Source organism: Cebus imitator, unplaced genomic scaffold, assembly GCF_001604975.1.
Source record: "Cebus imitator isolate Cc_AM_T3 unplaced genomic scaffold, Cebus_imitator-1.0 Scaffold41, whole genome shotgun sequence".
NCBI classification, from domain to species: domain Eukaryota; kingdom Metazoa; phylum Chordata; class Mammalia; order Primates; family Cebidae; genus Cebus; species Cebus imitator.
This window is the reverse complement of record NW_016107356.1, coordinates 6263153-6277497: the sequence shown is the minus strand read 5'-3', so window position 1 is coordinate 6277497 and position 14345 is coordinate 6263153. Positions and strand designations below refer to the sequence as shown.

At 47.5% G+C, this 14345-nt stretch overlaps 1 protein-coding gene and 1 pseudogene across 1 annotated transcript in view; both read right to left on the bottom strand.

Moving 5' to 3' along the window:
• The window catches only part of LOC108302555 (carbonyl reductase [NADPH] 3), an 11455-nt gene extending 3221 nt beyond the window's left edge, over nt 1–8234 (bottom strand). The window contains exons 1-2 of the mRNA XM_017526215.2: nt 7624–8234; nt 5376–5483 (exon numbers count right to left, since the gene is read on the bottom strand). Of these exons, the coding sequence (XP_017381704.1) occupies nt 5376–5483; nt 7624–7912 (397 nt within the window). The 5' untranslated portion in view covers nt 7913–8234. The remainder of the gene's footprint in view (nt 1–5375; nt 5484–7623) is intronic.
• A 1294-nt stretch (nt 8235–9528) lies between these two features.
• Nucleotides 9529–10178, bottom strand: LOC108302443 (annotated as a pseudogene).
• Between the last annotated feature and the right edge of the window lie 4167 nt (nt 10179–14345).

The following is a 14345-nucleotide window of genomic DNA, read 5'->3' as shown; positions in this document are numbered from 1 at the left end:
TGCAGCCTCCGTCTCATAGGTTCAAGTGATCCTCTGCCTCAGTCTCCTGAGTAGCTGGGACTGTAAGCACGCACCATCATGGTCAGCTAATTTTTAAATTTTTTTTTTTTTTTTGAGAAGGAGTTTCGCTCTTGTTACCCAGGCTAGAGTGCAGTGGCACGATCTCGGCTCACTGCAACCTCCATCTCTTGGGTTTAAGCAATTCTCCTGCCTCAGCCTCCTGAGTAGCTGGGATTACAGGTGTGCACCACCACCCCCCAGCTAATTTTTGTATTTTTAGCAGAAACGGGGTTTCACCATGTTGGCCAGGCTGGTCTCAAACTCCTGGCCTCAGGTGATCCTCCTGCCTTGGCCTCTCAAAGTGCTGGGGCTGCAGGTGTAAGCCACTGTGCCTGGCTAGATTTCTAGATTTTATTTCATTTTCTGAATGGTGTTCCCCACAGGTGCACATTGCAGGGGAGCTGCATATTCTTGGGGACCCCAATCCCACAGGAGATACCCTCACTCTGTCCTTGAAAGCTAGCACCTCACTCATCCTCCAAGGTACTGAGTACTATTCAGTATTTCTTTCCTTCTTTCTCTCTCTCACCTTCAAAGGTGAAGTGTATGTATGTGTTTCTTTCCTGTTACAGAGAAGTTGCAAGAATAGTTCGATAAACATCCTATACCCTTCACCTAAGTTCACTAATTGTTAACGTTCTGCTACGTTTGCTTTTTCCCTCTCTGTCCCTTTTTCTCTCCAAGTTGGTGAAATCATAAACCTTCATCTTAAGCACTTTAGTGTTATGTATGGTAGCAAGGGCATTCCCCTACATTACTACAGTTGTGACCACATGCAAGGCATTTATCATTATAAAACACTATTATCTAAAATACAGCCCATATTCAAATGTCTCCAATTGTTCCAATAATGTTCTTTTTTTTTTTTTTTTGAAGATTCTAGACCATTATTTTATAGTGTTTCACTCAAAGTGGATTGCTCTGATTTTCTTATTATTAGAGTCACATCAATATTTTGGCCAGGAATACTACATCAGTGGTGTTGTGTTCTTCACTGCTTTGTAAGCAGCTTTGTCCTCAAAAACTTGGCGGCTGCAAGGAATTAAATGTAAAAGGGAAGGGAAGAAAGAAAAACACAGATCACAGAAGCTGTGCCTTCGAGGAAATAAATTCTCTTAAGGGGAGGAGGTGTCCCCTTTGTTCTGAGGGCACACCTCTGGGAGAGAGGCCAGGGGCTCACAGGCAGCCTCATCAGCCAGATGGTTCATCAACCCTGGGAAGGGCTGCGCCCACACAGCTCTCCGCTGAGGTCCAGGTGGCCCCATCAGTCCCGAAACACCTGCTGCATTACTCTAGCAAGAGTAGGCAAGTTTCTCCCTCTAGTGGCTTAGTAGTTGCTTGGCCTGTTTACTCAGAATCTTGAATAAATAAGTCAAATACAGATGGTCCCTGCCTTATGATGGTTCCACTTAGGACTTACTGGCTTCACTGATTGCGTTTCGCTTTCAGTAAAGATTCAGTAAATTATATAAGATACTCAACACTTTATGATAAAATAGCCTTTGCATTATATGATTTTGCCGGACCATGGGCTAATGTAGGCATTCAAAGCACCTTGAAGCTACACGAGGCTGACCTATGGTGATCGGTTGGTCAGATGTGTTAAATGTATTTTTTTTTTTTTTTTGAGACAAGGTCTTGCTCTGTCACTGGAGTATGGTGGTGCAATCACAGCTCACTGCAGCCTCAACCTCCTGGCCCCAAGCAGTCCTCCCACCTCAGTCTCTCAAGTAGCTGCAGCATGCCAATATGCCCAGCTAATTTTTTATTTTTTATGTAGAGATGGGGTCTCCCTATGTTGCCCAGTATTAAGTGAATTCTTATGATATTTTCTTCTTTTCTATTTTTTTCTGAGACAGGGTCTCACTTTGTCACCTAGGCCAGAGCGCCATGGTCCAATCTTGGTTTACTGCAACCTCTGCTTCCTGGGCTCAAGGGATCCTCCCCGCTCAGCTTCCCAAGTACCTGGGACTACAGGCATGTGCCACCATGCCTGGGTAATTTGTGTATTTTTCTTGTAGAAATGGGGTTTCACCATGTTGCTCAGGCTGGTCTCGACCTCCTAGGCTCAAGAGATCCACCCACCTTGGCTTCCCAAAGTGTTGGGAGTACAGGCATGAGCCACTGCACCCCGCCAAGCTATGATATTTTCAACTCACTATGGCTTTATCAGGATTTAGCCCCATTGTCAGTTGAGAAGCATCTGTTAACTTTCTTTAAATTGATTTTTAAATGCTAAATAAAAAATGGCTTTTAAATCAGTCTTATAAGTGAAGAAAGTGATTCCCTACAAATCAAGGGGCAATGATGCCCAGTGTTTTGCCACCCGGTAAACGTGAGGTTTATTAACAAGTCACATTGTTATTTTTGAGAGAGAGAGTCTTGCTGTGTCACCCAGGCAAGCTGGAGTGCAGTGGTGGGATCTTGACTCATTGCAGCCTCCGTCTCATAGGTTCAAGTGATCCTCCTGTCTCAGCCTCCCAAGTAGCTGGGATTACAAGAGTGGGCCACTTCACCTGGCTAATTTTTGTATTTTTAGTAGAGACAGGGTTTCACCATGTTTGCCAGGCTGCTGCCAAAGTGGTCTCGAACTGCTGACCTCAAGTCATCCCCTCCCCTACCTCAGCCTTCCAAAGTGCTGGGATTACAGGTGTGAGCCATCAAGCCCGGCTGACAAGTCACATATATTCTCAATGTGTTGTAAACCAGCGATTCCCACTTCAGGAAGTAATGTTACTTAGAGCTGATTGCAGACAGTGATTCACCTGCTCTGGGCTAATCCCTGAGCCCCACCCTCCCCAGAGGTTTCCATTAGCTTTCAGAATGGCTTGATTTACTTTCTTTCTTTCTTTCTTTCTTTCTTTTTTTTTTTTTTTTTGAGACCCAGTCTTACCCTTCGCCCAGGCTGGAGTACAGTGGCATGATCACGGCTTACTGCAGCCTTGACCTTCTAGGCTCAAGTGATTCTCCCACTTCAGCCTCTGAAGTAACTGCAATCACAGATATTAGCCACCACATCAAATTTTTAAAAATCTTTTGTAGAGATGGGGTTTTTAAAATATTGCCCAGGCTGGTCTCAAACTCCTAGGCTCAAGTGATTCTCCTGCCTCAGCCTCCCAAAGTGCTGGCATTACAGGTGTGCACTATGGCGCCCAGCTGGCTCACAATCATCTGGTGCTGTAAGTCTTCACCAGAATGAATTATCCTAATCTGATTGAGTGGAGAAGCCAAGAAACCTGATATAACTTCCTGTTCTATTACTACCTGCCTGTGTTTGCTTCTTTGGGCCTCAGTTTCCCTCTCTTCAAAATGGAGGGGTAGGAATGCTTCCACTTGGGAGGCTGCAGCAGGAGGATTGCTTGAGCCCAAGAGTTTAAGACCAGCCTGGGAAACATGGCAAAACTTCCATTCCTTTAAAAAACAAACAAACAAAAAGGTTTATCACTGGATGCAGAAACTTCTTAACCTAAACAGGTGAATGGTAAGAGTTGCATTTGTACTCTTATACTTGATCAGTTTCTTAGTGGGATGGGAGCATAGAAAGACTGTAGGGAGAACTGCAGGTGCCCTGAAAGGGGATTGAGTTTTAAAGGTGTCTTTAATACCTTGTAGCTCTCAAGTTCCCATTCCAAAAATTAGTAGGAGAAAACTTCCCAACATGGGGTAAAAGACATCCCTACCATGGCTGCATCCCTAGCAGCCATAAAAAAGGTAAAAGCTTTCTGTTCAAATCTGGAGAGAGCCCCAGACATATTTGGTAAAAAAAAAGCCGGGCATAGTGGCATGTCCCAGCTACTCAGGAGGTGAAGGCAGGAGAGTCCCTTGAACCCAGAAGACATGGGTTGCAGTGAGCCAAGATCCCACCACTACCCTCCAGCCTGGGTGACAGAGCAAGGCTGTCTCAAAACAAAACAAAACAAAACAAAAAAACCCCACCACATTTCTAATAAGAACCACATTTCTAAGAATCCACAGTTAGACACAGTTAACTTCTTGGTGAAGGAAATCCTCAAGGAAGCCAGCTTCCCTGTCTCCCAGCAGAGCTGTCATTTTATATTTCAGATTCTTTGCTAATGGCTATCTCCCCATCTAGACTCTCAGCTCCACAAATGAGATAATCCATCTCTACACTGCTCACCATTGCAAGCCCAGAACCCAGCATAACGCCTGGAATACAGCAGGCACTCCAATATTTGTGGGAAAAGTATAATGGTAACATTTACTGAATACCTGCAGGCATAGGCAAGGTATTTCCTAATAAAGAAAATTTCTAGGCCAGGTGCAGTGGCTCACACCTGTAATCCCAGCACTTTGGGAGGCAGAGGCAGGTGGGTCACTTGAGGTCAGGATTCGAGACCAGCCTGGCCAACATGGTGAAACCCCATCTCTACTAAAAATACGAAAATGAGCCAGGCGTGGTGGTGCACACCGGTAATCCCAGCTACTTAAGAGGCGGAAGCAGGAGAATTGCTTGAACCCAGGAGGCGGAGACTGCAGTGAGCTGAGATTATGCCACTGCACTCCAGCCTGGATGAAATAGACTCTGTCTCAAAAAAAAGAAAAAAAAGAAAAAGAAAAAGAAAATTTATTTTGGATTTTCTGAATCAACTTCAGAAAGTTTGGTACAAGAAGAAAGGAATACAGGGAAAGTCGTGATGCTAGAATAGATACCAAGGTCCAGAGAGGAGCTAGATGTGGGCCCATCATGTTGGAGGGCTGGAGGACTCCTGAAATTGACCAGAGGCAAGAGGCCTTTGGGGACTCGGAGCATTCTGCATTGTGACATGTCATAGGTATCTTTGAAAGTTAAAGCTAAGGCTGGGCACTGTGGCTCACACCTGTAATCCCGGCACTTTGGGTTGCCGAGGTGAGTGGATCACCTGAAGGTCAGGAGTTCCAAACAAGCCTAGCCAACATGGTGAAACCATGTCTCTACTAAAAATATAAAAAATTAACCAGGTGTGGTGGCAGGTGCCTGTAATCCCAGCTACTCAGGAGGCTGAGGCAGGAGAATCAACTGGACCCAGGAGGCGGAGGTTGCAGTTAGCCAAGATTGCACCATTGTACTACAGCCTGGGCGACAAGAGCAAAATTTCTTTCCACCCTGCCCCCCCCGCCCCCTGAGAAAAACCCCCAAAAACTTAAAATATTGGAGTGAGAAGCCAAACACTATGGGAAAATGAAGCAATTTTCTATTTTTCCCCTTCAGAGAAATAGCACCCCTGAGTGATTTCTGCAGGGCAGCCTGCTCCTGGGAGCCTGTGGCCCGCTTCTTACTGAGAGATACAACCCGACTGTCCACACACTGGACTTACCATGAGGTTTCATTATTGGCAGTAACTCGTTGCATATGTTTCTAGTGGCAAAAAAGTTTGTCTTCAGTGTCAACTCAGCTTTAACATCAAAGGGCGTTGGATCACTATCTTTCAAACAGAGAAAGAAACAAAAAGAAAGTTGTATTTCCCATTTGAAACTCACATGACAAAGTGGATCCAACTCCTAATGACTAAATGAAAAACAAGTTAACTTTAAAACCATTTTTAAAACCGAGGTCGATGATTCTCAAACTTTAGTGTGCATCCGAATCACTTGCAGAGCCTGTTAAAACACAGTTTCCTGGGCCTCGTTGCAAAGGGCTGGGGTGAGGGCTCCAGAATTGCAGTTCTTTTCTTTTCTGTTTCTTTTTCTTTTGTTTTGAGATGGAGTCTCACTCTGTTGCCCAGGCTGGAGTGCAGTGACTCGATCTTGGCTCACTGCAACCTCCATCTCCCGGGTTCCAGTGATTCTCTTGCCTCAGCCTCCCAACGTACCTGAGATTACAGGTACGTGGCACCATGCCTGACTAATTTTTGTAATTTTTGCAGAGACGGCATTTTGCCATGTTGGCCAGGCTGCTCTGGAATTCCTGACCTCAAGTGATCCACCCACCTTGGCCTTCCAAAGTACTGGGATTACAGGCATGAGCCACCACACCTGGCCTGAGTTTGCATTTCTAAGTTCCCAGGTGATGTGACAGCTACTGGTCTCCAGCCACACCTTGAGAATACTTGGCTCTGACTACTACTTCTTAAACTTAAAGGAGGGAGCTGGGGATTCTGTTGAAATGCAGGGGTTTTTTTGTTTGTTTGTTTTTTGTTTTTTGAGTCAGAGTCTTGCTCTGTTGCCCAGGCTGGAGTGTAGGGGTGTGATCCCTGCTTACTGCAATTTCTGCCTTCTGGGTTCAAGGGATTCTTGTGCTTCAGCCTCCTGCATAGCTGGCATTACAGGGGAGAGCCACCACGTCCAGCTAATTTTTGTATTTTTAGTAGAGAGGGGGTTTCACCATGTTTCCCAAGGCGGGAGGTTCTGCCTTGCCATGTGTGCGCAGGTTAGCAGTTGCTGTTGGTCCATTCCCCACACCTTGAGAGGCAAGGGGAAGTCCCTCCACCTGTTGTCCAGGAAGCCAGGTATTTAGCCACCAATCTCTCAGCCCATGGCTGAGGGCTGCTTTAGGTAGTGTTAACCTCCAGTCCTGCACCCCAGCTCCCAGAAAGCCGGCAGGCTGAATTGCAGGCACGAGTAAAAGAAAGTCTCAGGTCCTCATGCACAGCCACGCAGAGCGCCCAGGGCCAAAGGGATGGACAGAGACTTCTGCTCCCCCATCCTTCATTTTACTCCCTGTCTTTTAGGCGTTTCTTCCCCACTAGGTTGGAAGGGAAGCTAGCTTGTTTATCTCTCTGTAGCAACTTTTTTTTTTTGAGACAGTCTAGCTCTGTCGCCCAGACTGGAGTGCAGTGGCGCAATCTCGGCTCACTGCAACCTCCGCCTCCCAGGTTCAAGCGGTTCTCCTGTCTCGACTTCCCAAAGTGCCAGGATTACAGGCGTGAGCCACCATGCCCGGCCGGTAACTTTCTTGAGAAGTATTTAGAATAAGTAATCTCCGGATCCCCGCCCCTCTCCTTAAGGAAGATGCTCTTAAGACCACACGCACATATTTTGTAACAAACAAACTCCCCGGAGGAGGGAATGAAGGCTCGCTTCCTTTTTGCCAGAGTCTATCAAAGCTCTGCATTAAACAAACTGTGAAGTCCACCAAGTGCAAGTCCGCGCTAATCTTGTCTCAGCGATTCATTTCTTTTCTCCAGCAAATGCCTCCGGGCATCTATGAATGGGCCCTTTGAAGGAAAGCGAAAGCCCAAAGCGAGCTGAGACCCTTTCTTTAAAGAGAAAATGTTTCTCGCGTTGGGAGGAAAGCTGATGAACTCAAGCAGGGCGTTGCCCGCTCCCAGGAGGCCAGTTTTCCTGCACAGAGCAGCGGCTGACAGTTCGGGAAAGGCCCGGGGCCGCGCACAGGCTTGCACAGGCTGGCAGGCGGGGCGCGCTGTGTCCGTCGCCCGGCCCCGCCTGGGGTTCAGCGGATTATGCAAGGCGAAAACCGCCTCGCGGGAGGCGAGGGCTGACCGCATCCCGAGGGGCCGCCGCGCCCTCCTCGGTTACTCAAGTGGATCGGTGGGGAGCCTGCGGCTGGCCGCCCCGCACTCTCGGAGCGCTCCAGGGCCCCCCACACCCAAGTGCTGCACCTACCCCAGAAGACGATGCCCGCGTTGTTGACCAGCACATTGAGCCCTCCGTACTCCTTGCGAAGGAAGTCGCGCAGGGCGCGGATGCTCTGCAGGTCGTCGATGTCCAGTTGATGGAAGCGCGGGCTCAGGCCCTCCGCCTGCAGCTGCTGCACGGCCGCCTGGCCCCGCGCTACGTCCCGCGCCGTGAGCACCACGTCCCCCGAGAACTGCCGGCACAGTTCGCGCGCGATGGCCAAGCCGATGCCCTTGTTGGCCCCGGTCACCACCGCCACCCGGCTGCAGGACGACATGGCTGAGCCGGGCGCGCGGGACACCTGCGTGGAGGGCGGACCGGCCTTTGGACCACCTGGGGCGCGCCCCGTGGAGTCTGGCCACTGTGAAAGCCGCCGCGCAGACTAAGTTCTGCGATGTAGTGCTGCGAGTCTTAAAGAACAAGGCCCTCGGTCTGGGTCCCTCCCCTCCGAGGAGGGGCAGTCTGTGCTGAAGATTTCGTAATGTTTCAACTCCCGGGCCCGCCCCGTGCCCACGCTGCACCCTCTGGATCTGGGCAATGAGCCACCAGGTGATCTGCGAGGTGTATTTTCCCCGAAGCCAAATCCGACCGTGATGGGTCAGTCGGGGGCTCCAGATTCATGGCAGCTGGATTGAAGAAATTATTTTGGGAAAATCCCAAAGTGAGAAAAACAAGTGCTGAGTAATTTTCTTGGGTGCGCGCCCATCTTGCTCTGCAAGATGCGAATGTTTGCTTTTTCCTAAGATGCAGTGACTTCGCTTAGACATAGTAACTGCTTCTCTGGACAGAGGTCCCCTTGCTTGCTTAAAAGGAACTCAGGAGAGGGAATTAGATGCCCTGTGAGCACATTAGCAGTTGTGGGCAGGTGACATCGCTCTGGGATTCCCAGTGGATGTGCCCCCAAGTGGGAGGGAATGTTTTTATTTAATCCTGGCCTAACTCCTATGGGTGTTGAAAGTGTCTGCATTTAGGTTTGTCCAAGGAGGACATAGATCTATAGAGATCTGGATTGATCATATATTCTCACAGTGAGATCTGTGTACTGGCAAAGAAAGTTAAACTGAAACAAAATTCCCAAATGTGTGTCAAGCTGTGGGCACAAAATTAGAGCCCCATCCATCATCTTCAGTGTAAATTGAGTTGTTTGATCAGTGACTTTGGGATTTGGGGAGAGCTATGATATCATCATGACTCCTCAGCCTTTTCCATGCAGAGCTGGCTAACCTGCCTGTGTCTCTGTTTCTCTGACTCCACCTTCTCTCTCAAGGCCTTACCTGAGGTCCCGGAGGTGGGCCCCCGCTGTGATCGCCTACTGAGCCTCCTCCAATATTTCTTTCCTTTTTCTTCATTTGGAGAAAAGGATCATTTGGAACCCTGTTTTAGGGATACAGAGCTATTTAGGCGTTATACTTCTTGTTCTTTTTTTTTTTTTTTTTTTTTTTTTTCTTGAAAGAGGGCCTTTTCTGTCACCCAGGCTGGAGTGCAGTGCTGCAGTTGTGGCTCATTGTAGTCTCAATCTCCTGAGCTCAGGTGATTCTCCCCTCTAGGCTCCCAGGTAGCTGGGACTACAGATGTGCCACTGTCATGCCTGGCTAAGTTTTTGTGTGTGTGTGTGTGTGTAGAGATGGGGTTCTCACTGTGTTGCTCAGGCTGGTTGAATCAGGCTGGTTGAATTCCTGGGCTAAATCGATTCTCTCTCCTCAGCCTCTCAAAGTGCTGGCTTGTGTCACCGTGTCTGGCCTAGTTCTTCATGAATAACCTTAATTTCTGTTTTTAAAAAAAAAAAAAAATTTTTTTTTTTTTAAATAAAGCATTGATCCTGTTTTATCATTTGGCCAGAAAACTAGACAATCCACCAGCCCAGGAGGGGCCAAGTAGGCTTAATCCTCCTCCTCATCGTCTCTGGCTCCAGCACCACCCTAGCCCCAGGTGGCCACCCCCATAGGGAGAGCTGAAGGAGAAGTTGATGTGCTTCTGGGAATCCAGGTGGACAATGAAGGACCAGATGTTCACCACCTGCTTGCAGACCCTGCTATGGCACTGGCAGATCAGCACGCAAGCATGGTGGATGGACATCGCCAAGCCCAGCTTAAAGACCTTGGTCTGTGGGCATCTAAGAAATCATCCATCTTCTGGCCCAAAATGTAATCCAGCCTCATCCAGCACCCCAGCGTGAACCAGCCGCTGCAGCAGGGTGTTGCCTTTGAGCAGATGCTGTGGGTCCTTCTTGTCAAGGTCAGCAGCTCCCAGGCGGCCTTGTGGATCTTGACCATGGTAAATTTGACCCTCCAGACCTCACGTTTGCTCTGGAGCCCATATTCACCAATCAGCTTCAGCTCTTGGTAGAGACAAGATTTCTCGAAGGGTCTCTGTGGGGTCACATAAGTTTTGCGACAAACCCAGCTCCTGGCCACTGACATGTTGGCTCCACTTGCCCCATCTGCGCCTAAGTGCAGGCCCCAGTCACCGAGAAAGAGCTCAACATTTTAATATATTTCATCTAAGGTGTTCGTCCTATCAACATGAAGTTGTTCATAATATGCCCTTGTTTTTTTTATATTAGTAATGATGCTACCTGTCATTTCTGAGACTGGTTTGTGTCTTCCGTATTTTTTTCTGATCTGTCTGGCTAGAGGTTTGAATTGCTTTAATTTTCCTCAAACTTTTGGTTACACCGATTCTCTCTCTTTTCCTGAATATATTAATTTCTGTTCTGATCTTTCTTTCCTTTCTTCTGCTTACTGGATTTTATTTGCTCTTTTTCTCATTTTTTACTGTAAAGGCTGAGATCATTCACTTGCATTGATTTGAGACGTCTAATGCAGACAATAAGTGGTATAAATTCCTCCTTAGTACGACTTTAATGGCATCTCACATTGATATATTTTCAATGTAATTCAGTTTATTTTTATTCTTATCTTCATTTTTTGAGACAGAGTCTTGCTCTGTCACTGAGGCTGGAGTGCAGTGGTGTGATCTAGGTCACTGCAGCCTCCACCTCCTGGGTTCAAGCGATTCTTGTGCCTCAGCCTCTTTGAGTAACTGGGATGCGCCCACTGCCATGCCCAGTTAATTTTTGTATTTTTAGTAGAAGTGGGGTTTCACCATGTTGGCCAGGCTGGTCACGAACTCTCACTGCAATCTCCGCCACAGGGTTCAAGCAATTCTCCTGCCTCAGCCTCCTTAGTAGCTGGAATTACAGGCATGCGCCACTACGCCCAGCTAATTTTGTATTTTTAGTAGAGATGGGGTTTCTCCATGTTGGTCAGGCTGGTCTCGAACTCCTGACCTCAGAGGATCTGGCCGCCTCAGTTTCCCAAAGTGCTGGGATTACAGATGCGAGACACAGCACCCAGCCTAAAATACTTTCCAATTCACCTTTTGATCTCTTCTTCTTCTTCTTTTTTTTTTTTTTTTTTTTTTTTTTTTTTTTTTTTTTTTTTTTTTTTTTTTTTTTGAGACGATGTTTTGTTCTTGTTGCCCAGGCTGGAGTGCAATGGCGTGATATTGGCTCATCGGCAACCCCCGCCTCTGGGTTCAAGAGATTCTCCTGCATCAGCCTCCTGAGTAGCTGGGATTATAGGCATGCACCATCATGCCTGGCCTTCTTTTTTTTTTTTTTTAAGAGAAAATCTCACTATGTCACTCAGGCTGGAGTGCAGTGGCTATGATCATGGCTCACTGTAGCTTTTACTGCCAGGCTCAAGCAGTTCTCCCATCACAACCTCCCTCTAGCTGGGGATACAGTTATGCCACCACATCTAGCTATGATCTCTCCTTTGACGAAAGGTGTTTAGAAGTGTTTATTTTATTTTATTTTTTTTTGAGACAGAGTTTCGCTCTCTTGCCTAGGCTGGAATGCAATGGTGTGATCTTGATCTTGGTTCACTGCAACCTCTGCCTCCCAGATTCAAGCGATTCTCCTGCCTCAGCCTCCCAAATAGTGGGGACTACAGCCTCGAGACACCATGCCTGGCTAATTTTTGTATTTTTAGTAGAGCTGGGGTTTCACCATGTTGGCCAGACTGGTCTTGAAGTTCTGACCTCAAGTGATCTGCCCACCTCAGCTTCCCGAAGTACTGAGATTACAGGCGTGAGTGAGCCACCACACCCGGCTGGAAGTGTAGTTTTTAGTTTTCGACTTATTTGGGGATTTTCCAGCTATCTTGTGATTGCTTTCTAACTTAACCATTATGGTTAATGAACTTACATTGCACAACTTTACTCCTTTTTAAAGAGTTTCGAAAGCTCAGAGAGATATTAAAGCATGTTTCTATGTAATAATAATATTCTCAGAAAGAGAACAGTTGAAGAATGGAAGAATTGCAAGAACACAATGCGTGGAAAGATCAAACAGGGATGGCTCCGGGAATTGGGTGGGGTGTGGAGGGAAGCAGCACACCTCTTCTCTTGCAACAGAAGGGAAGGCAGAGTGTGTGGGTTTAGACCCAAGCATGTTGGGGAAACTAAGGCCTTCCTTGAGGACATCTGTTATCTTTTTGGAGGTCAAGAGATTTGAGGTCATCATTGAGAGGGATTAGTTTGGAAGAATTGAGGACAGTAGCCATTTTGCAGATTGGGAAAGTGATTTTATTTTTTTTCCTGTGCTTTAAAAAAAAACTGTAGGGGCTGGTCACCATGGCTCACACTTGTAATCCCAGTGCTTTGGGAGGCCAAGGCAGGCAGATCACTTGAAGCCAGGAGTTCGAGACCAGCCTGGCCAACATGGCAAAATCCCATCTCTACTAAAAATATAAAAATTAGCCAGATGGGATGGCATCCATCTGTAGTCTCAGCTACTCAGGAGGCTGAGGCAGGAGAATCGCTTGAACCCAGGAGGTTGAGGCTGCAGTGAGCTGAGATTGCACCACTGCACTCCAGCCTAAATGATGGAGTGAGACTGTCTCAAAAAAAAAAAAAAAAAAGAATTTATTAGGAAACGAGGCAGCACTAACTAGTTAAATTGGGGATGCATTTGGGATCCATGGTCATAAATGTCAAGAGAGCTGGGCCTCTTCTGGTTGCCACTGGCAGCTAGTGCGGGCCGGGGTGTGGTGTTTAGCTCTGAGAGTTGGTGTTTTTTGGGGCTCGTACAACAGTGTGAAGGGTGTTTGCAAAGAAAGGAGTATACTGTAGGACTATGGCCAGCAGAGACGGAAGAAAGGACGTGACAGGGCTGGAGCTTTGTAAAGAAGGACAATAGGTCTGATGGCATGGTGGCCTTCTGGGGCAGGGGATCCTGGAGGGGAAGCAGTGGAGGCTGGAGCCAAGCCATGCCCTGGGGTCAGCTTTGAGATGATGTGGCCTGTCCTGCTCATGCCCATCAGTGAAGGGTTCATTTGGGAAATACTGCTGATCATAGCAGTGGTTGTGCATGTTGGAAATTGTGCATGTCGGAACTCCTAGAGACATTTTAAAAAGTGCTAATGCCTGACTCTCACCCCCAGACACTGTGATTTGATTGGTCTGGGATGTGGTCCAAGCCCTGGGAGTTTTCAAAGCTCTACAGGTGATCCCAATGAACGGCAAAGTTTGAGAACATCGGTTTCTAGTCACAAGGTTAATTCGATAAAAATGACATGCCCTTCTAAAGAGTTTCAAAAGCTGAGGGAGACATTAAAGCATGTTTCTATGTAATGATAATATTTGGGGGTTTGGCTGGGTACAGTGGCTCACACCTGTAATCCTAGCGGTTTGGGTGGATTAATTGAGGTCAGGAGTTTTAAACTACCTGGCTAATATGGTGAAACCTGCCTCTACTAAAAATACAAAATTAGCTAGTTTGATGGTGAGTGCCTGTAATCCCAGCTACTCCAGAGGCTGAGATAGGAGAATCGCTTGAACTTGGGGGGTGGAGGTTGCAGTGAGCCTAGATTGCACCACTGCACTCCAGCCTTGGTGACACAGCAAGACTCTGTCTCAAAGAACAAACAAGCAAGCAAGCAAACAAACAAACAAAAAACCCACAAAAGAGTTGGGGTTCTTGAAAGAGAAGAGGGGAAAGGTTTAGAAATGGGTCCAGTGGCCAGGTGCAGTGGCTCACGTCTGTAATCCCAGCACAGGGAGTCTGAGGCATGCGGATCACGAGGTCAAGAGACTGAGACCCTCCTGGCCAACATGGTGAAACCCCATCTCTACTAAAAATACAAAAAATAGCTGGGCATGTGGCATGAGCCTGGAGTCCCAGCTACTTGGGAGGCTGAGGCAGGAGAATTGCTTGAACCCAGGAGGTGGAGGTTGCAGTGAACCAAGATCGTGCCACTGCACTCCAGCCTGGGCAACAGAGTGAGACTCCACCTTAGAGAAAAAAAAAAAGTAAAAGAAATCGCTCTGGCTATTGCCGTCGAAAGAATAATGCCTCTTTCCCAAGAGGTCCACATTCGAATCCCCAGAGACTGTGAATGTTGCTTTCCTTGACAAGGGAGACTTTGTAGAAGTGATTACAGACCTTGATGTGGGGAGATTAGCCTGAGTTATTCAGGTGGATCCAGTATAGACACAGGGGTCTTTATGAGAGGGAGACAGAGGGGTCCAAGATGGAGATGTGATAAAAGCAGAGGTCAGGAGAGATTTGGGGATGGAGGAAGGGCCACGTGCCAAGGAACACAGATGGCCTCCTGAGCTGGCAGGACAGCAGAGGGCCTCCTCCCTCAGGGACTCGGGAAGGAGCATGGCTCTGATACTTTGACTTTACGACTTCTTTTTTTTTT